This window comes from Mycteria americana, chromosome 10, assembly GCF_035582795.1.
Source record: "Mycteria americana isolate JAX WOST 10 ecotype Jacksonville Zoo and Gardens chromosome 10, USCA_MyAme_1.0, whole genome shotgun sequence".
Lineage (NCBI taxonomy): Eukaryota > Metazoa > Chordata > Aves > Ciconiiformes > Ciconiidae > Mycteria > Mycteria americana.
Genome location: NC_134374.1, coordinates 18107630 through 18134050, shown reverse-complemented (window position 1 = coordinate 18134050; position 26421 = coordinate 18107630). Strand labels below are relative to the sequence as shown.

General features: G+C 41.3%; 2 protein-coding genes, 1 long non-coding RNA gene and 1 other non-coding gene across 5 annotated transcripts in view; 3 read left to right on the top strand and 1 right to left on the bottom strand.

The window, feature by feature from the left end:
• The window catches only part of LOC142415203 (transmembrane 9 superfamily member 2-like), a 34157-nt gene extending 23719 nt beyond the window's left edge, over positions 1 to 10438 (bottom strand). The window contains exons 1-7 of the mRNA XM_075513251.1: positions 10195 to 10438; positions 9619 to 9686; positions 8218 to 8311; positions 6373 to 6500; positions 6023 to 6152; positions 3625 to 3752; positions 1039 to 1150 (exon numbers count right to left, since the gene is read on the bottom strand). Of these exons, the coding sequence (XP_075369366.1) occupies positions 1039 to 1150; positions 3625 to 3752; positions 6023 to 6152; positions 6373 to 6500; positions 8218 to 8311; positions 9619 to 9686; positions 10195 to 10311 (777 nt within the window). The 5' untranslated portion in view covers positions 10312 to 10438. The remainder of the gene's footprint in view (positions 1 to 1038; positions 1151 to 3624; positions 3753 to 6022; positions 6153 to 6372; positions 6501 to 8217; positions 8312 to 9618; positions 9687 to 10194) is intronic.
• A 71-nt stretch (positions 10439 to 10509) lies between these two features.
• Positions 10510 to 14846, top strand: LOC142415204 (uncharacterized). Its single transcript, XR_012777324.1, has 3 exons — positions 10510 to 10675; positions 10830 to 11018; positions 13846 to 14846. It is a non-coding gene; the product is annotated as an uncharacterized LOC142415204 (long non-coding RNA).
• A 612-nt stretch (positions 14847 to 15458) lies between these two features.
• On the top strand, positions 15459 to 26421 carry RBMX (RNA binding motif protein X-linked). Of its 2 annotated transcripts, none has more exons than XM_075513250.1 (9): positions 15459 to 15563; positions 17019 to 17145; positions 17340 to 17446; positions 23012 to 23183; positions 24292 to 24408; positions 24765 to 24879; positions 24995 to 25120; positions 25213 to 25301; positions 25805 to 26421. In XM_075513250.1, the coding sequence occupies exons 2-9, from the start codon at positions 17037 to 17039 to the stop codon at positions 26110 to 26112; spliced, it is 1143 nt and encodes a 380-aa protein (XP_075369365.1). In that variant the 5' UTR covers positions 15459 to 15563; positions 17019 to 17036; the 3' UTR covers positions 26113 to 26421. The 2 variants fall into 2 exon arrangements, with proteins under 2 accessions (XP_075369365.1, XP_075369364.1); XM_075513249.1 differs by having other exon boundaries at positions 25198 to 25301.
• On the top strand, positions 17198 to 17270 carry LOC142415366 (small nucleolar RNA SNORD61). Its single transcript, XR_012777405.1, has one exon. It is a non-coding gene; the product is annotated as a small nucleolar RNA SNORD61 (small nucleolar RNA).

The following is a 26421-nucleotide window of genomic DNA, read 5'->3' as shown; positions in this document are numbered from 1 at the left end:
CTGCTCTACGCCCGAGAAAAAGGGAGTAGGTAGCCCAAATGCGTAACACATTTCATGAATAACCGGACAAAGTTCACATTGCAATTCTAAATTCCAATTTATCATCAAGATTTAAACACAAATGTTAATAGACAGGAGGCTCATTCATGTAGTAAAATTAGAGAGCCTAAGGAGGCTTGGGTGTCTCAAGGGAAAAGTAACAGGATCCAGAGCCTTGCACCTCAAGGTCATTGGTTCAAATCAAATTCAATTTGGTAGAATGAAAGCGGTTACCATATGACAGCTGCTTGACTGTCTATACAAAATAAGCTGGTGGTCTCAAGCCAAATCCTGTAAGATTGGTGTCTTACATCAGAAAAACAACCACGCTTTTGGGACAGACTGGAACCAAGGTACCAAGGTTTGAAGTAGCTTGAACCAAATTATTCTCACCCTCACAGGAGGCTCACTTTCCAGGCTGGGATAAAGACCCAGTTGCAAGAAAGCCTAATTTCCTCCTAAGTCGTTAACAGGCTGAATAAAGCATTAGAGTATTAGTAAACATTAGAGTATTAACTCTAAAAGATAAATGGCCACCTACCTATAAAAAAGCTAGTGAATAAAAGCAATACAAAATGAGACAAAACCTGCAACTTCACTAGAAAAAACAGCTTTACAATATGCTAAAATCAACATTTAACACAAAAGTGTCTCCAAGTATAATATAAACGATCCTTCAACATGAGAATATCAGTACCCTGACTGAACTCTGAAAACATAGTACATACCTCAAGGAAGACAACTCTTGCAGTTATTCAATCTATTACCTTTCTATTATCAATAAAACAGGGGGAAAAAAAGTCTTTATTTATACATTCCAAGTGTCACTTAAACCACAGTAATGGAAAAGTAACAGGTTTTGGGAAAACTGCTTCACAAGACCATGCTTATGGAATTTACACTGCTTTAATCCAGTTATGGCTATTAGCAAATTATTCAGTTGTTCTGATTTCATCCTTTTGGGGAATTACGTATTCATGTAACAGATTCAATACTTACTTCAAATGTCACAGAGTAAGTGTAGATCAAATTCAGTTTATTGGTGAATTCTCCAGGAATCTCCATAGGTGGACCTTCACAACTTAAGTTGTTCTCATCTGTATGTTTGTAGCTAAGGGGGAAAAAAAAAAAAAAAGTAAAATTGCATATGCTCTACAGGATGAATTTTCACAAATTCTTTTCTAAGGTAATTAAAACAAGTTTTTATTAAAAAAAAAAACCAAAACACAAAACAAAAAACACCCCAAGGAGAGCTGCGTATATCATTTTGTGCCAGCTATTCAACTTCTTTGAGAACCTGCTTTTCTGTTCTTCTACCAACAAAGGTCGAAGATTTTAAAATATATTTTTATTAATACTTATGTTTGTAGCTAGAGATAATGAGAAAAATAAAGTCATGTTTATAATTAGGTATCATTATTCAGAATTTCTGTAACAGCCTTAAAGCCACTGAATGCTAGTTCTCACAAGCACTTGTGGTGAGAGCTGAAAACTCCACAGAAAGCATCCTAGGGATTTGGATCTTGGATCACTATCCTACATTCAGTTAATATCTGTTCATGCTTCTAGGCATTTGAGAACATTATAGGTAAAGTTGCTTGCTAAGCATGTGGGACATGAGAACCATAGACCTCTGAAAGGTCATGAGATGTGGTTTCACGCTACCCACTTTTGTGACACTATCAGCATGAAGTCCTAGTTCTAAGCTAAAATGCTGCTTGGTTAACTGGGCTGTCAAGTCTGGAGATCTTTACCAGGTAAGATGGTAAGTTTTAACATAAAATATCCCTTACCTGCCATCATACCTCCCTTCCACATTTTAACAAGACTGCATTATTGGTGAAGGACTTAACCTCAGTGTGTGCTTGTCAGTTAAGGAAGACTGAGAATTTCTTAGCAATCTCCCACAGGTTCTCACCTTTCCTCAAGTTTCATAGGGAGAAGGGTGTTTATTTCATTTTATTTTGGTGGATTTGGGAGTGTCTTTTTTTTATTATTGTTACTATCTTTTTTTACACTGGCGCAAAAGAAATGACTGTGGGAACCTTTCCATTTTCCATTCATATACAAGTGGTCTAATTTCACCTCTCATGAATCTTGTGTACTCTGAAAAATACAGAACAACATTCTACATTCTAAAGTTCAAATATGCAAACCTTTCTCTGCAGTACCTTAGAAATACTGCAGCTATAGAAGCACAATGTCTAAGAAACCTTAAGGTTTGCTTGAATTCATGCCTGTGAACCTCCTCTAACACTGGAAAATAGCTTCCCCCTCACAGCCTTTTGGGCAAGTTCTATTTACCCAATTTAGACAAACAATTCTACCTTATATGCATTATTATATGTCAACAACTAAGTCAAGCCACAAGATAATAAAAACTTTCATGAAAGGCCTAGGGTGCTCCAACCACAAATACTCCCCATCAGGAGAGCTTCAAGGTCAAAGCAAAGCACCAAGCAAAACACCAGGTCAGAGAATGACAAAATTAAGGCTATGTGCAACCTAACTGTGCCCCCTTGTGGTCTGCATCACTGGTGAAAAGACAAATTCTCATTTTTCAACCATTCAGGTTGCAACCGCTAACGCGTTAATCAAAAATGGAGAAGGTTGGTAGAATCTCCTTGCCACCATCTCAGAGGAGATGTAAATGGAAGGAATAAACTTGCACAGCAAGTATAATTCAGTAAAAACAAGCTATAACATTGCAACAGAAAAAACAAGTATACCCACGTCATGTTGTACCATACATGTCCGCATGACTTGAGAAACTGTGGTAACGTAATTTAAGAACATACTTAATCTCTGTAGAAAAGAGGGAAGAGTTTAGCTAAAAAAAAAAGCAACCTACTTTGAAATTTTATAAATGGACTGCAGTTTTCATATATAGGTAAGTATGAACTGTGCATGAACAGACTGACAAGAGGCCAAAGTAATCGCTTCAGTCTATTTCTGATCTCTGAGTTGTTGCATCTCCTCTCTGGTCAACACAGAAACTAAGATGCTACTGTTTAAGAAAATAAGTTAGTCATCTTAGAAAATTAGTCATCTTCTGCTGTTCTGAATACCAGTATTAACCTGCTACTTCACCTATACCTCAGTATCCAAACTAACACAGCAAAAAGTACACCTGTGCTAATACTGAATATTCATACAAAGTACATTTGGGAGGCAATGCAGCAATAATAAGAGAGATGACATGGAAAACTCACTCAGTTAAAGGATGTTTCTCAGTGTATCTGAAAACATGGCTTTTAAAAGTAAGTAATGCACACCCAAATGCAAATCAATAAAACATGAGAAAGCTTCTATTGTTTGTGTCAGGTTATAAGAGTCTGCATAAGCAGTTTTGTCCATCAGGAAGGACTCTGGGGAACGTTTAAAAGCAAAGTTAAATGACATTTACAGTTGTGGAACTCCTCTTTGTAAATACAGTTCCAGCCATGAACCAGTATACTGAAAGCTTTATCAGAATTCAGAGTAACCAGTTCCTCAGAACTTACTGACACCAAGTACAATTTCTAAGTTTGCAACTACTGTTAGGACTCCCTAATACCAGAACTGGCTCCTTTAATGCACAATTACCTTTGCGGTCTCAGTCTCGCCATCACCAGTCTTGCACCAGGCCAGTTTTCATCCTTCCCACTATGGTACATGATTGTTATGTCAACGTGGTTGAAGAGGTAGAAAGTGTTCTTCTTGTTAAACTCTGACTACAAAATATCACCAAGAGATTGAGAAACTTCTCCAACAGGAGAGGGCGCAAGCAGTCAAGAACTTTAAAACAAGACTACTGTCCAATGAACGAGCAAGAAAGACAGGGAAATACTTCAACACTCACTTTTTTTTTTTTAATATACCTGTATAAAATATTTATATAATACAACATAATATATAGAAAAATATATAAATAAAACCCCACATAATAAAGTATCACATCCGTGTTACTATTAAAATTTACATGTATTTGACACCATTTTTGTATTTACCACAAAAAGCTGCCAAAACAAGTTCAAAGATGTATTTATTCAAAGTACAAGTAATTCAGATTCACCATTTATTTCTCCCCACCCCCAGTCTTCCTGGTAGACACTCCAGCTACTGAAGCTTACAAACAAGGTTCTGCTTCAAAAAAATACTTTTCACCTCCAGTAGCTATTCTGCTTTGTCATCCCTATCCTTTCAGAATTTGGAATTATAAAGAATTATATAAAGATCAGATGATACCAGAGTCAATTAAGTTGACTTGGATTTTCTTTTCTCCTCAATACTGTCACTGTTTAAAAAAACTTTTAACTTTGATTTGAATTAGGGGACCAGGATGACACATGCTAGTTGAGTTTCCAAGTAAAAAAAATTCCTTTATTTATTGCGTACATTAGCCATTTTCCAATTACCATACAACCTCCATCCCCTGCCCCCTCCAAGCAAAATATGAAGGTGTCTTGCATTAAATTTATCTGGATTCCTCTGCTTTCACCATGATCAAGATTCCCATCAGGATAAGACTAGAATCATACCTGTATCATACTATAACCCCATCTTTAGGTACTTGTTTCCTCCATTTCCAGCTGCATAAATGCAAGGATGAACCATAGCTGTGCCACTGCATAACAACCCCTTTCCTGCCCCTATTTTTAAAGAGATAATTATGTCTGCTAGAATAGGTATTTGGGTATACTTCTAAAAGAGGATGACATTCCCCAACTCAGCCCAGAGATTACAGTCGTATTCATGGTGCTACATGCTTATTTGCCCACGAAACAATCATCCCTCTAGCACTATGACATGCAACATTCTCATTGCAATTAGAATCTACAGACTAAAATTGATGCTGGGTATGACAGCTACACTAGCAGAGCATCCACACCACAGCTAGCACACACAATTTGCACAGCACTTCACGGATACAGTACAAGCTCCATAAGCACTCACTGGAAAATTCAACTATTGCTGCCTATGTATGAAGGCCCTCCTCTAAAAAAACTTTTCATCCAAGTTGCTGACATTGCTACAACTGTTTTCTGTGTACCAGATAGCTTCCAACACAACATACACCAGTATCAAGTTAACATAAAAACAACCTTACATACAAAGTAATGGAGTTCAACACCTAACTAGAACAGGTTATTCAATTCACAGACCATCTTCAATAGTCTAGGGAGCCTGAGGAGTAACCCAGTTGGAAGGTGACTACAGACCAAGTAAACTCAACATGCATGATAAATGCACCACTTTCCAAGAAGCTTCAGACCTGCTGAATACAAATAAATTGACTGCACTGCATACAAGCAGTAAGTCATATGGCAGAGCAGAGCCATAGTAGAGAGCTCTCTCCTCACCGAGAGGAGTGTGGTCCCTCACCCCAGGAGAGATAAAACTGTACCACTATTTATCTGTAACTGTACTAGTTCACCATAGAACTCCCAGGATGACTGACACATTTCAAATTGTTGTCAATGTAATTCTTTCCCTGTCACAGCTGTGTTTGTTATCTTCCAGCCATCTGGGAAAATCCTGACACATTTAACTTGTAAACTGTGCTAGACATAACTTTTGCAACTAGAACACAGTGCTCATTTCTAGGACTTCACTAGGAAGCTTCTGTCTGAAATTGGTAAAAGAAGGTCTTGCACACAAATATGACTCTTAGTTGCATGGACAAAGAATGAGTAGGCACAAGGATGGACAAACATGAGATTTCTGAACAAAACCTCAATTTTCTAAGGCTTTTAGACACCAATATGGTTGTGTTATAGCTTTATCTATATTGGTCAAAAGATCTACATGAACATTTTTTTCGACAATTGTAACAGTGAGACACTGCATACAGAAGCAGCATTCAACTTTGTCAATGCCCACATTCTGAATATTAACCATGTTTACAAGGGTATCTCTTCTTTATCAGGAAAAAAAAGCTTAAAAATAAAACTGTAAATTAAATTACATCTGCTATACTAACAAAAAAAGTTCCATCACTTACATTTATAACACAAGCATCTTTAACTCTACCATCGGGAGTAACAAAACATCCTATTGGAAATCCTGGATTACAGTATTTTTGTCCATCTTCCACATCATAGCACCACGTTACAGGCATGTTATCGATAATCCTAGACAGAAATTATCAAAGAACACATCCTCAGAAAGGGATGCACCTTATTTCACATTGACATTTAACATTCATGTAATGCACATTGTTTTCAGTAGTGCCCACAAGACACACAGTAGAGGACAACTATCACATAGAAGGAAGAAAGCAACCACTTACAACATAGATAACAATGTAAAACAGCAGGAAAAAAAAACCCCAACCTCAAGCATACAGCTTACCAGTGATGCTGATAATTCAACTGCATGCCTTTCTTCAAAAAAGCCAGTTTGCTTTTATCAGCACTGTTTCCTGGGTCATATGATCTTGTACAAACCTTCTTGCATGTTTCTTGCTTTTTAAAAGTGAACTATTAAAAAGGTACACAAAAAAAGTGATTCCAGTTTTGCTTCAAAAATCTTTGAGCCTTTTTTTCATGTAAAGCTGACTTTGAGATAATTCACTTCCTTGCTATAAAAGTTCCTAAAGCCAGAATTTCCCATACAACAGCTTTAACTTAAATGTCAAGATTTATGTATATCCAGCACCAGCAATCCCCTTTCACATTGCTAAAAAACTCTTCAATAGCCTAGATAAACTACCTCCAGATAAACCTTGAGGACTGACATTTGAAAATTAGTAGAAAAGTTATTGCTTTTTTCTTGTACCAGTTTGTTTTATTTTAGTAACTTCATCATCTGCTAAACCAGACTTTTAACTACACCATTTTTGAATGTTTCACGTTAATTTTAGCTGCGTTTCCCCATGATGACTAAGTTATTAGAGGAGGCTGCCAAAAATGCAACAAGGTGCACAGCATCTATGCTTCAAGTGCAGACATCACCTAACACAAATGTACTCACATTTGTATATCAAACTTCTATTCTAACCCAGTTAGGATTTATCTGTTAGTGAACTAACATACTTCAAACATGACTGAAAACTCTAACATTATCAAAGCCTAAGCGCTAACCAATAACAGCATTTTATAATTACTGTACTGTGCAGCCATTTCAAACAAGTAATTCTTATAATACTTAATCTATTCAATGGGTATCCAGCCCAAATGACCCATCATGCTATGTATTTAAAAGCTTCTTGTGGCCAGCAGTCATAAGACTTAAAATTACATTAGCTCAGAGAGTCAAAGAAAAAGAGAATTCTAGGAGCAGTTTACACAAGGGACAAGGCATCACCTCCTCTACACTCCTATGAAAAGATGTGACTAGGTCCCTAATGACTGAGCAGCAGTAGACTCAGAAACTCTGCTGCCTCTTTTTCTCATAGGGATTTGGATTATCTAGCAACCCTCACGCACAAACATAGCCCAGTTTTCAGTTTCACCAGCAAATCCCAGTCTGGAAGTTGCACTTGAACAGTATACAGCTTTCAAGCATTAAGAGCCAGTGTTTGACCATATCTCCGTTACTGCCAATAATTTTCCCAAGTTGATTGGACAGCAGTTTAGAGATGCTACATTTGGTCATTGCTAATGCAGAGCATGAGACAGAAAAATACTACATACCTAATCTACAAAATACTTCCATACATTTATTTTACAGAAAATTTCAAGTGCCATGCATCAACAATGAAAAAATTTGGTTTTAGACAACAGATGTTAAGTACATACAAGCAGGGAAAAGCTGGAAGTGAGCCCCAACTTGGCTTCCCCTTCCCACTCTGGAAGTTGCCCAAGAGTACAACCAAGTATATGAAGCAGTTCCTGAACCACCAGTTTACAGCCTCCAATATTACATTTAAAAAAACTAATGATTTCAGATCACCTAAAACACTATACACCCAGCTGTTAAAGAACTGCTTAAGATACAGTTTCTGGATTTCTCTACCACAGAGGAACAGGAAAGAAGAATGATTACTGGCTCAGCTTCCTAACTTCAATTACCCACTTTAAGATGCCTTTGGGGTGGGTGGGGCTTTGTTTTTATTACAGAAACAGTATAAAGCTTATATTAAAAAAATAAAAATAATCACACAATCATCAAGTCTTTAACTATGTCTATGGGTTACAGCCATCAGAATGACAGCTATCAAATCTAAACAGGATCAACTTCAAGGGAAAAAATAACCTTATACGGAGATGATGCTATTCTCTCCCCAAACAGCACTTGTCCAAGATTTTCTGATGGTCTTTTCTCTTCCGTATCTTGACAGAAATCAAAACTGGAAAAAAAGTGAAATAGATTACCTTTAATTTTTAATTGACATATAACTGTAAATATCAGCCTAAAACAATTTAAGTTATGTCCTTAACATGGCAGTTTTCATGCTTCTTTTGGCAGATCAGCCACTGTTAGTAAAAATTTGAGTGCCTTTGCAAAGAAATTTGGCATATATTATATAGAAATATTTCTATTTTGATATCAATTTCAACCAAGATATAACACAGTTGAAGTATCTTTAACAAAATGCATGATGGTTAGTCCAAGCATCCTTTTCAAATGGCAATTTAAACAAATAGAATGTTTCATATTAAGAAAAAAACACTACGCTACACACTGTCCATTTCTCTTGAAAAAAGTTTCAGAAAAATAACTACACCCCTTTCTTAAAGGGGTCTTTACAAACAGTATTTAATGTGAAACGTTCCAAAGAAGGGAATTGCTTTTAATGTTAATATGCCACACTGCCAAATGCCATTCATGAATTCTTTTCAACTACACACAGTCTGAAACAGCTGAATATGGAAGAGAGAACGTAACCATTCTGGATCTTTGTTATTTAAACATGCGTAGTAGTAGGTTATTGGAAAAAAAAAAATCACTTATCTTTGGTGAATAAGTACTTTTCCTCAATAAGCGGTCCTAAATTAATTGGCTTCCATAAAGTTTAATGCAAATAGAGACATTGTGAGCTTTTTGAGCTAGTCTCTGGTCTTGCTGCTACTGTTGCACTGCACACAATAAGACCTACAACACCTCCAAGTTTCTCTTTTCTGTATGCCCAACAGCAAGACTGCAAATCGTATTGTGTAACATTGCTTAATAGGCCTATAAATGTCTACAAATCAGGTAATAGTTTCCACAGACAAGAATCAATATTAAAAAACAAGAATTAGATGCAGAGCTTTGGTGGAAAAAGGAAAAATAACAATGACTCTTATTCCAATTTCTTTTAGTTGCCAGAAACAAGGAACACAAAGCTCTTGTCTTCCTAGATTTGACTAGAAGGAAGAATTTTTGAACATATCAAACAGTCAACACTAAATCTAGTACTCAGCTCAAAAAAATGCGCCCATTAGAAACCCAGCAACCTTGTCTTTAACAATAACAGAGAACGGTCAGGAGGCACAGGTGTGGCCCTCATCCTTTCCACCCTCTTGTATTTCATCCCTGCCACCAAACACTGGATTTACTCTCAAAACACCGCTTGCAAGAAACACGTGTACTGTATCAGGAGTGGCATCACTGCACTGAGAACAAAAAATAGGCTTTCCAAACACTTCTGGAAGCCTGTTGCAACGTACTTACGCATCATACTCATACGGCAGAACCGATTCAACCGAGTCCAGTCTGTTTACGAAGAGCTCTATTAGTGACTGAAACAGGGAAGGACAAGGGAGAAAAAGTATGAAAATACAGACTTGCAAAAACACGTGTGCGGCCGACACGAAACGCATTGCTAGCTGGCAAGAGCTGTTACAAGTTTCGGAGCTCACTATCCCACAGCGGAGTTACCACATACTTCTGACAGGCCCCGACGGCCGCCGCGGCGCTGGGCCACGCCAGAGCCGCCCCCCCTCGGCTGCGCCGCCGCCACCGGAGGCTGCAACAAGGAACGAAGCACCGGCGAAGGACCCTCCCGGCACTGACTGAAAAGTTCAGCGGGAAAAGGGGAAGTTTTCACCGTAAAAAAAACACCGGGCGCACCAAGGGAAAGGGAGCTGGGGGTGGTTGGCTTCTCGGAGCAAAGGTTGCCGCCTGAGGGGGACCGCCCGGGCCCGCACGCAGCGGGCCGGGGGGGATACTCGGCGGTCCTCCCCCTCGGTTTCCGCGGCGAGGGGAGGGGGGGCCGCCCGTGTCGGGCCCTCCCGTGAGGGCTCTCACCTTGCATCCCTCGCTCTCCTCGCCCTCCTCACAGAAGCTGACGGGCGCCAAGCCGGGCAGGTAGAACGCGGCACAGAGAGGTGCCACCAGCAAGAGACTGGCCGCCAGCAGCCTCATCTTCCAGCCTGAAGGCGCGAAGGCAGCATGAGCCGAGGCAGCAGCCCTGACTCCCCCGGCCAGCGCCTTACGGAGGCGGCCTCAGCCGGGGCGGAGGCCGGTAGCGGCGGCGTCACAATCGCGTTGGGGCCGCGACGCCTGCGCGGTGAGCAGGTGAGGCGCTGGGCGCCATCTTGAGGCAGGGCACCCTGAGGCACGGCGGCTCTTCTCTTCACGGAGGCTGCCGTTGGCTCCGGGACGTGTGGGCGGGCTGTCACCTTCCTCTCGGTAGGGAGATGGTTTCCCTTCTTCTTGCCTTCCACGCTCACCTCAGTCCTTTTTCCCAAAGTCCCCTGTGGTGACTCGTACCAGAACCTCTTTCCAAGTTTTAGCTGCCAGCATAACAGAGAAAGACTTAAGCTGGATTTTACCAACTCAGAAATTAGGGGTGGAAATCCAAGATTTTGTATTGCAACTTTTATCTGCAACCCTGTGACTTTTAAGAATTATATTTGATGACTTTTTGATATCTTTTTCAGCAGTTTGTGATGTTTGCAGCCAACAACAGTGGGATACGCACCAGCTCATGGCGTCCCGTGGCTCCTTGCTACCACAACGCAGCCACAGCAGTGCCATGAACATGATGCCAAGCTCCGGGCTCGCTTGTTCAGGTGGCAATGGCAGGAGCAGCACTCGGGGACAGCTGCAAAACCTGTCTGAGAAGTAGGGTAAGTACAAGTGATGGCTGCAAGCTGAGCTCCCCACTACCATCGCAAGACGCATATTCACTGCTGTCTAAGACATTATGCTAAAGGCATTGCTGTCAATACCAGGTAGACAACGCCTCCATCTTCCCCTATGTATTTCCCGTTTAGGCAAGCTGTTGCTATTCTGGTTTACAACCTGTGACATTACATTTGCATTACCCCTGCAAAACCTCCGTGTCCAACAATTTTACCCAGCTCGTCAATCAGTAGTGAGTTGCCCTGACTGTAGTACAGCACCAGGCAAGAGGAAAAAGAATAAAGGGTGCATGATAATTGTTTGTCTTCCATCTTTTCAGCTGAGCCTGGAAAATTTGAGTTGTCGTTTCAGGCAGCTCCAGCTATGTCTTAGGGACCTGTGATCCACCTTGTATTACTAAACTGAAAGGGGCAACAATTACATCCCAAATAGGTGATCTGGGAGAAACACATTATGGAGTTCCAGTTTAAAACTGGTTGACAAAGTCAGTGCCAGAAAGAATTGTTTTGTGCTGCTCTCATCCACTCTAGTCTGAGTTTTATGGAGGAAAAATGCTGTGTTTCTATAAATACCTAGCAACTGACAGCTGCCCAGAAAATTGCTCCTTGTCATGAAAGTATTAAACTGATCTTTTCAGTTATTAGTTTTTTACTATGTATCTAGAGGGAATTACATTCCTTTTTTATTCATTCTGAATGAGTCTTATGGGATCAGATTATTTATGTATTCGTTAGTCCTCATCCCCCAGCTCTCCTGAACCCTTTATCCAGTTTAAATCCAAAGTATGATGAACTTGGTAAAAGGCCAATACGTTTGATGAAAATATGCAGTGTGGTACAAGGGAGATTCAAAGTACTGCCCTCTGTATAAACAGGTTTGTAGTGTAAATTCAACTACATTGTTAAACATCATAGGATTCACTCAAGAGAGTGACATTTTAGGTGAAAGCTACCAAAAAAATTCATAAAATATTACCCTCATGGAATGTTGTCCACCTCTCCCATCTAGTGGGCTCATTTTTGTGGTTATCAGTGAAAAGGCATGAAGGGATCAGTTTCTTTATATGTACGTGGGTTTGTAACATGCTTAATTGTGTTTCTTCTACTTTCAAAAACATAAGGAAAATTTTATAAGCTCTGATAATGCAAGGACAAGTATATCTATGCTAGTTAGATAGCAACTGTCTTCTGTGTAAAGGTTGGTAGAGTTTTCCTGGTCTCTGTTTCCCCAGTTATCCCATCTAAGTCTGTTTCCTATTTTGTAGGGGCCTATATCAGGACCTCTTATTACTATCTTAATTTCCTGTCAAAAAATAAAAGTTGAGAGATCATTTGCAAAAGAAACTATCATGGCTCTTCAGCCTTGAACTTCTTACTGAATGAAGTATAAGAGCAATTAGTTTCCATTCAGACTGCAGTTTGTTCCCTGCAGGTTTCTGTAATTTTTCTACAAAATTTCAAACTTACCAAAAAAAAAAAGAGAGAGGAGAAGGAAGACTTAGAAGAATTATATATCCTCTAATCCTCTAGGAAAAAGATCTGTCTCACTGAACTTGGAGCAAGACCATACATAAACTGTGTAGTAGAATATAGTAAAATATTGTTCCAGTTTGCAGTGCAGATGGAACTAAGGTTTTGATGAGAAGCCTGATGAAGATATCTTTTCGGACAAAGGATAGAAGAATCTGGCTCTAATTCAATTACAACAGTTACGTTCAAATGCTGTTTCAAATGTAATTATGTTCATGCTAATCCCCTTCTAGCTACCTGTATAGTACATGTTAACAGAATGTTAATAAAATGAAGCCAAGAGTTACCAATGAAATATTTTACTCTTTTAATCCAAGGAGGAAAAAGAGACTTTAGTTTGCATTTGCTTATCTTTCCAATTACCTGGGAGGCAGTCAGCAAATACACTACTGTAGGTCATAGAAGCACACAGAGACTTCACACATAGATGGAGACTATTTTTAGCATGTTTCTTACAGGACTAACAATTCGCTTTAGTTTTCACTATCCATTCCAGGGAGACTCTGAGGTTTAAATTCTTCTGTATTGAAACTAGAATTTGAACCTTTTTTTCATATGATAATTGGATGAGTATCTAGCTATGCCATTCTTCAGCAACTGCATTGTTATCACGTGCAGTGCCCTCCCACTTCGTTACCGAAGGTCATCTTTCCCTTTTCCCGTGCACAGTAACAGCATCCAGAAACTCTTAGCATCTGTGCTGGAAAGGTGATCATCTTTAAGTACGTACTACAGCCTAGAGAAGTGTTTGAGAGCTACCTTCTTTTGTATTCTCAGCAGATCTATGAGGTAGTTTGAAGCAATGTCGCCTTCTGCTTTCCCTAACACAAAGAGCAGTTGAATATCAGTATCTGAACAGAGGAGACTGAAAAACTGAAGATAAGAGTAGAGGCTGATCTTCTCTTATCAGGATGTGACAGTTATGCAGCTCTGTGACAGTAACAGCACTGGGCAGTACCAGTAGAGTCTATAGACTCTGTGGCACCTCTCAGAAGTAAAGGTCTGTAGAATACCACAAGGGAGAACAGAAGTCACAGAGGAGCTGAGCAACGTCCATCCCATGTGTTAAGAAAATGGATGAGGTAATATGCTGGTAGACCATATTGTCTGCTGTGACTCTGACAAGACAACACGGTCTAGGAAACTATACCGCCATTTCTGATTGCTTCAATCCTACCCATCCCATCCTCCCCCTCCATGCAGCTGGCACAAATAACAGTGTGGAGAGAGTTGGGAGGGCAGTACATACAGATGGGAAAGGCAGCATTTTTTTTCCTTTTAGCTCCCAGCAGGTTCATTGTGGAGCCCTGTCAGCCCCAGTGACTTCTCAATGAAGACATGCTACGGTATCTGTAAGGAAAGGGATCTTGGTATGCACAAGCGAGAGCCAGAATAGGTACCGGGCACCACTGCCTACTGTACAGCATGGATACCCTTTGAAAAGCCCTGGGAAAAACCACCTGGTTACCTGCCACAGCTTGTGCAGGTGCAGTATGGGAACATGAAGTGGCTCTGGAGACGAGCTCCTCAGGCCTGACAGGCATCCCTCAGCACCGCGGATCCCCAGGAGTGCACAGGGACTGGCCCTTGGCATCCTGTTACTCAAACCTGGGATTAGGGGATTCACCTGAGGTTCTGTTTTAAGTCCTCTGGTTAATCCTAGTGGGATTTCAGCATGGGAACCAGGTGTATTAAATAATTCACCTGTGATACATCTTGGCACTGTTCCCTCACTGCACAAGGATGAGTCAGGAGCTATATGAAATCCTAAAACTTTCAAGGAACCTGCAATTCCTTAGCTTTTGCATCTTGTAGAAATCAACTCTAAGGGTCCTTCTTCAAGGAGTAGGAATGTGCATTAGTTACAGGTCCTGGCTAACAGTTTTCAGTGACTATGTTCCCCATGCTCCTGGAATTTTTATAGTAAGTAAGAAATGGAGACAGACAGACTTGCAAAATAGCTACGCTGTTTAAAAACCACATAGAACACATAATCAGGCAACTTCCCATTTGCTTTTATCACTTGGTTTTAAGAAGGTAACAGAAAAATCCATTTTTGTTTTTGAATTAAAAGACTGAGTGGTAATTAGACTAGGTGACTAAGAAAACAGGCCTTGTTGACTGATTAATACCACTTTAGATGATCTACAAATTCAAATTATGAAAACTTAGCCAATTTTGTACACACAGACTTTCTCCTAACTTTTCGGCTATGATGTTTAGTCAGCAACAGAAAATACCTGCAATTGAACCTCAGATGTAATTAAAAAATCGAGTTAGTTGAACCAGTGCAAAACTTTTGTGCTATCAACATATTTCATTTTAAACTACACTTATTTCAGTTTAAGTCTCCAAGGAAGGGGTATTGACATGCACATATATTAACTAACTAAAACCGCCTTGAGACTGTTTTAGCTGAACGGTGTCAACCTCCCGCACAGACACTTCCCCAAAGTTAAAGTGACCCCATTGTTATCCCACAAGCCTGACAGACTACACCATCGCGAGTGATTTTGCTTCCAAACTAGTGAAGCAGCTGCTCCTTTGGGCATCCCGCTCGGAAGCGGGACGAGGAGCTGCCGCGCCGGCGAAGCCGGCAGACAAAGAGGGAAGCGCTGCGGCGGCAGCCCGCCTTTCCTAGCCGGGAGGATGAAGTCGCGCTCATTTATCGCGGCTCACGCTCCCCCCCCCCCCCCCCGGCCGGTGCACGCCTCGTCTCCAGGCAGCACGGGGTGCTCCAGGCCCCGTAAGCCCTCCGATGGGCCGCGCCGAGGCGCCGTGCCCGCCCGGCTCCCCTCAGCTGCGATGCCCGCCCGCCGCCGGCCCCGCTCAGCTGCCGGAGCGCTCCGCGCCCGCCGCAGGGAGCGCTGCGGCCTCCCCCTGCCGGGCTCGCCGCCGCGTGCATCCGGGGCCCCGGCCGGCTGGTGACGTCAGCGGTATAAAGGCCTGCAGCGCCTTTGTTCGCTCTCATTGCGCAGTTGCAGTTCGGTCTGAGCGGAGGTGAGTGCTGCCAGGCGAGCTCCAGGCCCGGGGGCTCTGGGGAGGGGGAAAGCGGCGCCCTGCGGGGCGGGAGTGGGCCGCGGAAGGTGGTGGCGGGGCGAAAGGCTCGGCCCGTGGGCGAGGGAGCTGTGTGCCGCACGCCCGCCGCTGCGGGCCCGAGGCGAGGCGCGGCGGAGGCAGGCCTGCCTCTCCGGACGCCTGGCTCTGTGTAGGGTGGAGGGAGCAGTGCGGCTGTGGCGGAGTGGGGGGGGGGGGGGGCGTCCCAACCGCGTGAGGCGCGGTGGCCGCCATTTTAGGTGCGGGGGGTTCTTCTCGAGGTCCCGCCGCGTGGGCCGCCGCATGCCGAGGAGGACGAAGGGAGGGCGGTGGCCGCCGCGCCTGGAGGGCCGGGCGGATAGTTCAAAAGGGGGTTGAGGTGCACAGTCGGGTTCGCGCCGGGGTGGTCGTCTGGCGCCGGGAGGGAGAAGAGTCCCTGCTAAAGGTGGCCGCCATTTTGTGGAGGTGCCTGGAGACCGCGGAGGGTCTGACGCTCCCCACCCCCCCCCCCCCCCGCTCCCCGTGTTCTTCGGCCCGGCGCGCGCCTTCGCGGCGTGGAGAGGGCGGCGGTCGCGCGCGCACCCAGGCCTCCTGGGCGGCCCGGCCCCCGCCGGCCTCCCGCTTCCCGGGGGGCTTTGTCCCTGCTCTCCTTGTGTGCTGAGGGAGCTGCGCAGGTTCTCCTTGCACGCTGCTGCGGGCTTTCCCGCCATTGGGCTGGAGGCAAGCGGGTAACGTTTGTTCACAGGCGCTAGGCGTTTTGCCAGGCACTTTGAGGTTTTGCTTCGTCTTTGGCTCTTTTTTTTTTTTTGAAGTTCCCCCGCCTGGCCCTAGCTGTGGCCTTGCTGTGTGAAGAACTGCGGTGATGGTCTGGTATCCGTGCAGGCTGATACGTTGTGTAGGCCAGAACTTTGGCGTACTTCCTATGTATTTTGAAGAATTTAAAGAATGAGCTTAATTTGGAATATTGGCCCAAGCTGACTTTAAAGTTAATATTTTGGTATTACTTTGACATATTAAGTTCATTGTTTGAAACAGCTATGGCAGGATTTAGAGGGAGGGAGTGCTAGGATTACCATCGAGGGCAAAAAGACAGTAACCCTGAAAGACTTCACCAATACTACTTGATCTTACAAGAGTTTTCATCAGTGCTTTGTTCCCCTTCTTAAAGTTAACTTAATGTATTTGAAATAGACTATATGTGAAGAAGTAACTTAAGGCAGTACTACTACTAGTTGCTTCAGTCTAAAAATCTTAATTTTTTTAATGTTCTTTATACCTCATATCTCTTAATTGACATCTTGCTCAAAACAATTTGCTTGTACTTTTGAGGAAAGAAGTCATTTATATTCCCTGAGGTGGTGTGGAAGTCTCTGTGGCAGTCTGATGTTTTGTTAATAACAACGTTGTGCTTTTTAATAGGTCATTTGCAGAATCAAAATGGTTGAAGCAGATCGTCCTGGGAAACTGTTCATTGGGGGCCTGAACACAGAGACTAATGAAAAAGCCCTTGAGGCTGTATTTGGCAAATATGGACGGATTGTGGAAGGTAAAAAGAAAAACCTTTCTATTTTAAGATACTAAGAAAAAGCAACAACGTAGCTGTGATGACTTTTTTTGCGTTGATCGCCTGAAATGATGGTGCTTTCATGTCCTCTAAGAAGTTCTGAGCTTAAAAGGTTAAATAAAGGTTAAGTGTTGCTGCCTAAGTACAGGAAAGAGTAATTGGCTTTATTTCTGCAGTCCTTTTGATGAAAGATCGTGAAACCAACAAGTCCAGAGGATTTGCGTTTGTCACATTTGAGAGTCCAGCAGATGCAAAAGATGCTGCCAGAGATATGAATGGAAAGGTAGGAATTAAGACCAATTATATGTTGCTGTTGCCACTGACTAGCAATGTTGATCTTCGGGGTAAATTAATTAGTAATAAAAGTTGGAAAGACAATGGGTTTAGAAGATCCTGGAGACAAGTCATAACTTTAAATTTGGCAAGATGTCTCTGCCTCCATGAAGCTGGAATCACTTTCTCCTGATTGTGGGTTTGACAGTAGAAAGTGAAGTCTGGCTGTCAATCAGTCATACTGTCTTTTTTTTTTATTTATTTGGTGATGGAGGGCTTTTTAGTAGTCAGCTCTTCATTCTTGAATGTCTCCTATAATGTTTTTGTTTTATCATATTTAAATGCAGTGCTGTGTAAATTAAATTACACTTTAGGGAAGTGACTTACCTGAAAACTATTAATGGTTCCCTTAACGTGGGTTTGATGTAACTTCCCTACTGTGCTGGAGTGTTGATGTGCTATCTCGTAATCTGTAGATAATCGCCTACATTTGTGAGTTGCATTGCCAATCTACTTGGCATGTATGAGGAGTGTCTTGCCAGTTAATGCAAAATAGCTTTGCAGTTAGCCAGCAACTGAATTTGCTTGTTTACACCTTAAAATGCAATGACAGGACTTTAAGAAGAAATAAAAATTTAATGCATATGTCATGTCTTTAAAAAGAAAAACCTAGGAATTTGGAGCAAAACTTCTGAGATAAATACCAGGATAATTTGTCAAAGGATTGTAGGCTATTGTGATCTGTGTTCTGGCATGTGTTTGAAAAGCTAGATGCAAGTTTGCAACTTAATGGTCAACAGCTGCTTACCTTCATAGAGGTGCTGTCTCTTTAGGCAGTGAAAGCTGTCTTCTGAGTTAACTTGAATTTCAGACTGGTCTTTCATGCATAATCTGAACGGTTGTGTTAAGGTCATGCTGCATTGGCCTCTTTCTAAGCAGTGTCTCTGAGATGCCATTCATGTAAGGTGCAGAAGCTTCTACTGATTCTGGTTAATTAACACTTGGGATTTTGATAGCTATTTGTCTTGTTAGCATAAGACATTGAAGAGAGAAAAATGTCAGTCATTGCAGTCAGTAAGTAAAGCATAACCAATATTTGCACTTTGGGAATAAGAAAAATGAGCTCGCTGTAGTGTTCACAGTGAACACAAATGGTAGAACTTCCTTGTTTTGTGTTACAGCAGGCTTTCTGCTGTGTGTACTTAGTTTCTGGGTGCTTCAGGACAACCTCATGACAATTAGTGTTAACTTTCTTTGGAGACTTCCTTCCTTTTTAAACAAGTTAGTACTTTATGTTAAGGCACAGTGTGACAAGTCAGATTATGTCCTTTCTGTACCAGCCTAAACATCCTTAAAGGTACTCCATTTATTGAATTTATTTCTTCATTGTGTAGTTTGCTACAGTTCTGAAGATTTGTTTACTGCAGTTCTTAAACACTGATTTCCTCTGAAGTAGTCATTACACTGAACCCTCACATAAGATAACTGGAAGCACCAACAGCTAATTGTTGGACTGAAAGTTCAGTCACTAATCCTAAGTGTTTGTGGAGTGCAGCTTTGAAATGAAAATCCCTCTGAAAATAATCACCAGCTGTTTGAAATCTTAAATGTTGTGGCATGTGTTTGGTCACATTGGAAACATTCAGGAAAATAATGTTTAGTAAAATAGCTAAATGAGATTGAATGTTTGTGGGTGAGGTAACGTCTACATGTTCTGGAATGCATGATGTGCATCACTGTCAAGAAATGCTAGGAAGTACTGCCTTGTGGATCATCATTCTCATGGTTTCTATCTTCAACACTACAAATCTAAAAGTACCTTCATCTGCTTTGAAATTTGAGCAGCAAATAGTGTATGAAAAGAACATCCTCACTCTAGATTTGGCCTAGAATGACCTTTTTAACATAAACCTTTAGGTGCTGCTGTGTATAGTTCCAGTTCTCTGCTGGTCTAGCTTGGTTCAACCATGGGTATGAAAGATGTGGAAGATGTTCATGAGGTAGTCTCTTGTCCTCATCTTCAGAAAGCCTTCTGGACAATAAGTACTGTTTATACCTCAAAAAGACTCTGCATTCTAGATCTGAGGAGGAGCGATGTTTAAGGCATCATACATGCTGTGGGAAGGCATCACTCTAATAAATCAGAACTTGGAGTTTTTCTGTCCATTTGGAAATGATGGAGCACTCACGAGAATTTCAGGCACTTAAGAAGAAGCAGCAGAAGCACTGTGCAGGCAATAGCTCAAGCAGTCTGTAAGGAGTCAGTTGACCTGTCTGGCTGTGGGGAAGAGTTCCGCATCACCAGTGTGTTGCTCATTCTGTCATTCCAATGGAATTCAAAGTTGCAGCCAGTAGAAGAGGCTGACTTGGATAGATTCTGCAAGAGCAAATTTGGATTTGATTTTTTGCTTTGCAAATGTTCATGAAAAACATATGTCCAATGTTTTGCTCCTTTCTGGGTGGGGGGAATGAAGGGGGTTAATTATATTTCATTGTAAAATGGGACAAGCATAGACTAGTCTAAGCTTGCTTGTTGAAGATTAATTTCAGTCCTGCAGAAAGAGGTCGGGAGATAATGGTTTTGGAGCGGGGGTGGAGACTTTTCATTTAAATTACTTTCTCTGCGGAATTGGATCAATGTTAACGTGTCTGAGCAGCACAGAAGAAATGTTAGAAGTACTTTATCATAGCAAATTATTAACCTTCTTTGAGAAGAACCTTAATTGCATGGTAGTCAACTCTACGTACTGGTGTCATGAAATGCATGTGCCTATCTGGACACAAGTGTGAATACTCCCAAGTCTGTAGTGGACATTCTGTGCAGTAGACTGTTCTCATGGTCTTTTGATATTAAGTCCTGAGGACAAAGTGGATAATTAAAGAGAGAATATGACCTTAGAGGAAACATCCGGGACAAGCCAAAGATCTAATTCCAGTGTAGACCTGCCGAGCCAGCTGGACTGTGTTAAGAGGTTAGAAGAAAATACTACAAACAATAGTCTAAACTGTACTCAGCACTGCAGAAGGTTGTCTTCCTCTAATCAACAGAAAGTGTTTCCAGTTCTTTCGGTGAAGAAGTGATACAATACGTAGAAGCTCTCAGTGTAATAAGAAATGATCTTCGGCTCTTGAATATATTTGCTAAATGGAAGCCTTCTTGATGTGCCATCAAGGAACATGCAGAAGTGGTGGAGTCACTGCAGCATCAACAGTAAAATGATCCATTGGAGAGGAAAGCCCAATGTGTTAGGTTGCAGTTTCATGCGATTTTCTGTAACAATTCCTTTGGAAGACTTGATTTCTGCCCCACTCCCAAAACTTCAAATTTCATTCATCTTTTCTGTTGGAACATGGAACAGTTTGCAGGACAGTTCTGTAATTGTTTGGTTAAGGTTCCCTGGCTCACCTTACAAAGCTGTATAGATTGTTCATTCCACTTACAGGAGTTTTTATGATTGCCTGCCAATCTATTATTATCCTTAAATGACTTGTATCTTAAATGACTTTCCTGCTTTTTAGAACCAAGGTGACTGCACTTTATGTTGCCCATATCATACTAAAAATGCTACTGTAACACTCTGAATGAAGGTTATAAACACCAACTAATGAGTGTTTGTGTTGACAGCTGGTGCTTTGGGCTCATTGAAAAAAAACTCCTTATTCTGAGATGGCTTGTCCAAGTTTTATCTGTTCAGTGAGATGAGACCTTTCTTCTTTGACATAATAACCTATAAAATAAAGTTGTCCCCTCTGCTTTAAAACAGGACAAACTTTGACAAATATCTTCTCCTGGTTAACAACAAAAAAAGAATCTTCTTGGACCTAATGAAAGGTCTTTTTGGAACTTAGGCATAGCTTTTTAAGACTGCTTGCATAAAGCAGTTTCAAAAGTAACCTATCTTTCGCCTATGTAAGATGCATAAGTGCAAGGCAGAAGGAAATAGGAGGAGAAATGATAAGGAAAACCGTACCTCCTACATAAAAAAGGAAAGAACTTGGACCTAGCATCCAGGTTTTCAGAACCGATGCTAGCAGAAGGGGATGGTATTTGGTTTCCAAACTTGAGATAAGCTGTCAGGAATCTGCCATGAAATTGAGGACAGCAGTGGTCATGATGGCAAAGCTTAAGGCTTCAGGCCCACTGTTCCTGTTTTGAGAAGGATGACCGAGACAGATGAATGATGATGGCAAAACAATATGATACAAACTGATAAGTTCCAGTGATTAGAGCTACTAATACTTGCTCCTGGAATGTTTCAGCTTGTCATGCCAAAAGGCTTTTTGAGGAACCTTCCATCAGTAAAATATTTTTATTAAGTCAAAGCCAAGACCAGTATGATTTTGCTAGTGTTTTTTTCCTTGTAATGGATCAAGTTGGACCAGTGGATATATACATAGGTTTTTCAAACAGTAGCTACAACTACGTATGGTGGCAGAATACATGAGCTACTAAAGTGGATTATTTCAGAGAGGGCTAGATGTCAGTGGAGAACAAAAAAGATTCAGTACCTTGGTAAACAACTATCAGCAGAGTAAGCCGTTACTAGCAGTCATGTTCATTTATTGCAGCAAAGTGAAATAAACAACACTTCCTGCATGTATAATTCATTAGTTGTCATAGCAGAGTTAAATATTTAACTGCTAAAAAAGGCAAATAAACAATGTTTGCCAGGATAGATGTGCAGTAACTGAACTTCAGTAGAGCTTGTGATCTTGGCTCTTCTGTCATTACCAAATGCGTGGTGCCTGAAAGATTATACAGAAACTTGATTAATTAGATTGAGTTACTCAATATGTCTTACCACCTGCTCATATTTGAGGTATAATAGTTGGCTGCAGAGTTCCTGTTATTGCAGGTCTGTATTCCAGAAAAAGCTTCTACTTTTTTCCACAACACCACACACACACACACACCCAAAACCCCCAAACAAACAGGAAAAAAAACCCCAAACCACAAAGCACCTCCACTCTGGAAAAGCAAGTAATAGAGTAAATTGTGACAGTCACCTTTTTTGAAAACCCAGCTTGAAACAGTAGAAAAGAGGGGTGAATTATCAAACTCGCTCTGCTTTGTAGATGCTGAAATTACTTCTAAATACTTCACTGATCACCGTTTTATCAGGACATCAAGAAAATATACTAAACGGCCTCCCCATTGCCAGAAACCCCAACTGAAGCTAAGATATCTTCAGCTTAATCCTGTAACTACTGGTGCAGTCCTAGTTTGGTACAAAAGTCCGTGGCAATTGAAAGTAAATTGGAGATCATAAAACGTGTTTCATTTACAGAATAAATGACATGGGGCTGCCGTAATCATTGGACACTTGTGTTTTCACTGAAAGTCCTTTCTGATGCTGCTCTGTATTTTTTTTCATCAATACCACAAGAATGAAGTACTGTAGAAATTAGGCCCAACATGCTGCTGAGTACATGGGGACTAATACTGAAGACTGAAATCAGTTCTAGAGTTGCTCTAACTTTATAAAATGGAAGCCCTGTAATAGTGAAGCAAGAGGGGCTTAATTTAAGAAATACAAACATGACTGAGCAGTAAGTAAAGCAGCTTCTTCTTTAGTCATTAGATGGGAAAGCAATTAAAGTGGAACAAGCAACCAAGCCATCCTTTGAAAGTGGTGGTAGGCGTGGGCCGCCACCCCCTCCACGAAGCAGAGGTCCTCCCAGGGGCCTTAGAGGTGGAAGAGGCGGAAGTGGCGCGAGAGGACCACCTTCAAGAGGGAGTCACTTGGGTATGTATTTACCTCTCTCATTATATACTTGGACAACATACAAGACAATCCCATTGGAAGATGACAATAATCCTACTGGAAAAAAAGTCAAACGGCCGAATAGTGCACTCCTTGTTCTTTATTAAAATGATGAAATATGATCTCGGCAGTTTAGTCAAATTTTTGATTAGGCAAGTACACCTTAAGAAAAGGCTTTCAAATATGAAGATTCCCTTCTACAACTAACACTCCACTTGACTTTTGGCTATGAAAGAAAAGCAAAACTCCTGCCCTGCACGTGAGAAAGGAAGCTTTCTGGTATTCAAGTTGAAAAAGCGATTCTCTTCCACCAGGGAAAGGGAACTGCCTTTCATTCTTACTAGCAAGAGGTCTAAACTTAATAAATTGTAGGGCTGGTCCTTCCAGATCATAGTGGGAGTTAGGGAAGCTAAGCCTTGTTTGTTGCTATAACATAGTAGTGCGTTGAGTTGAAGCTTTCTGAAGTGGAAGGATAGTATGTTACTTGATACTGGATATTCTTTAATTTAAGATACAGCTATTTATTCAGAGACTTTTCAGTATCAAAACAAAACTGTCACTTAAAAGAAAAAGCAAGCAGCACCTGAGGTAAAACAGTAAAAGTTGTAATGCAGAAACCCCCCTCCCCTGGAAATAGTGAAAACTCCTGTCTTGAAGAGTCTGTGTAGTAGGTTCTACAGACTCTGTAGTACCTCTGTTCCCTCTCTGGAGGATCTTCTCTAGTACATCTTCCCAGGTGGCTCTTGTCTTCTGGAACAATAACTTGTTGAGCATTTAAGCTGTGAGTGATTACAGGTATCAGCTGTCTTTCTCCCTTGTGTCACACCTTGTGGCTTTTGGATAAGTTCTAAAAGACAGTTCTTGACAGGAATTTAGGCTATGGAAAAGTTACCTTGGTGGGCTCTCAATTCTGCCAGTAGCATCTAGTGGTGGCTAAAACACAAGAGAAAGCTTTGAGGTCTAATTTTAGAGGTTTACTGTTAATGACATAAGGGTAGTAACAGTGCCTAGGTTATTGTAGTTCAGGCTTTAGGGGCATACAGGTGAATATCACAGAAATAACAAGTTGGTTCATGGCTTATCCTTCTAGGGTCTTCTCGAGGGCCACTTCCCATGAAGAGAGGTCCACCTCCACGAAGTGGAGGCCCTCCACCTAAAAGATCTGCACCTTCAGGACCAGTGCGTAGCAGTAGTATGGGAGGAAGAGGTAAGGACTTCCTGAATTATTTTGTTGCTTAGTCAGCTGTAGCACCGTAGTCTTTCTTCAGGAAATGTTGCAAATCATTGATTCTAACTTAAATCTGCTGTGGGATAGCGTGTTGTTTTTCTAATCTATCAGTTCTCTTCGTACCAATATCATTTTGTAGCTGTTTGGAACAGTTTGGTGTGATTTGATGAGAATGTTCCTTCTAATGCTGTAGAAGCAGAAGTGTGAAGTATTATAAATGTAGGCTACAGAGATGTTTAAATTGCTATAAACAGTCTGCTAATACTTACTTGCCCTGAGGAGTCTTCTGTGTGGCTAAATGCTAATTAAGTTAAACTTGGACTGTTTCTTTTAAGCTCCTGTGTCACGTGGAAGAGACAGTTATGGTGGTCCTCCACGCAGAGAACCAATGCCATCACGAAGAGATGTCTACATGTCTCCAAGAGATGATGGCTATAGCACTAAAGATGGGTAAATTCTTTTACAAATTTAGTTTGGCTTTTTTTTTAATTCAGAGAAGGATTTTGATCCCCGATCTTTTGAGGTGTGACATATAGCTAACATCTCAATTTCTTGTTCTTTGTAGTTATTCAAGCAGAGACTATCCCAGTTCCAGGGATACACGGGACTATGCGCCACCTCCACGAGACTATGCGTATCGTGATTATGGCCATTCCAGTTCACGTGATGAATACCCCTCTAGGGGATATAGGTACCTACTGTTGGATTTTTCTCCCTGTCATTTTAGTCTTTCTGTGAATCCCACTGATTTGTACTAAGTCTTAGTAGTCTTTCCTCCTATAGTGATCGTGATGGATACGGTGGTGGACGTGACAGAGACTACTCGGATCATCCAAGTGGAGGCTCCTACAGAGATTCATATGAGAGTTATGGTAAGAATCCATTTTGAGGATCATGTAGTAATTTGTACAGGTGTCATAAAACCTGACTTTTACTAGGTTGCTTGTGTTTTAGGGGGAAGTGGCACACTTTTTTTTCCCCTTACAGTGAAAGTGCAGTTGTTGGTTATCATTTGATCATCTTGTTAAATAAGCTATAAGCTAAAGAAGCAAAGTCTACAGTTCAGAATTGCAACTATCTCTGGAAAATATGGCTGAGTTTCTTCTCTAAAATAACAAGCTGTTCTGGAATACCCAGTAAAGAGCCTGCCTGAATAAACACCGTCTTCATTCCTTCAGAGTCTTTAAATCCACTCACTGCCTGATATGCAATCCCCACTTTAAATACCATTAACATGGCAGATTGTTAAGAACATCTCAATACATACAAAAAAGAGTAGCAGTAAACATTTAATACAGCAATTCTGTAAATTCAGATTGAAATTGTTATATATAACTTATGGTGTTGCCATATTACCTGACCATTGACCCTGCAGGTAACTCACGTAGTGCTCCACCTGCACGAGGGCCCCCGCCATCTTATGGTGGAAGCAGTCGATATGATGATTACGGCAGCACACGAGATGGATATGGAAGCCGAGAAAGTTACTCAAGCAGCAGAAGTGATGTCTACTCAAGTGGCCGTGATCGTGTTGGAAGACAAGACAGGGGTCTTCCCCCATCCATGGAAAGGGGCTATCCACCTCCTCGTGATTCTTACAGTAGTTCAAGCCGCGGAGCACCCAGAGGTGGTGGCCGTGGCGGAAGCAGATCCGATAGAGGTGGAGGCAGAAGCAGATACTAAAAACACTCTTAAACTTTTGGACCAAGACAGATTACTTCTCAAAAAAAAAAAAAAAAGAAAAGTGCAAGTTGTTCTATCTTTACTACCAGAGGACTACTAAGAGGAAAAGTTGTTTTTACCTTTTTTTATTGTTGCCTGTTAAGTTTTCCCCTCCATGACTTTTATGCTTTTGTGAGGAAAAGTTAAACCAATGTTTAATTTCATTTCAAAATTGTTAACATTTCTTTCAAAAAGCAGATGTTAAATGTATAAAACTTGAGCTGTGTACTAGTGTTGTAATTTTCAAAGTAAAGTTTCCCTGAAATGCCA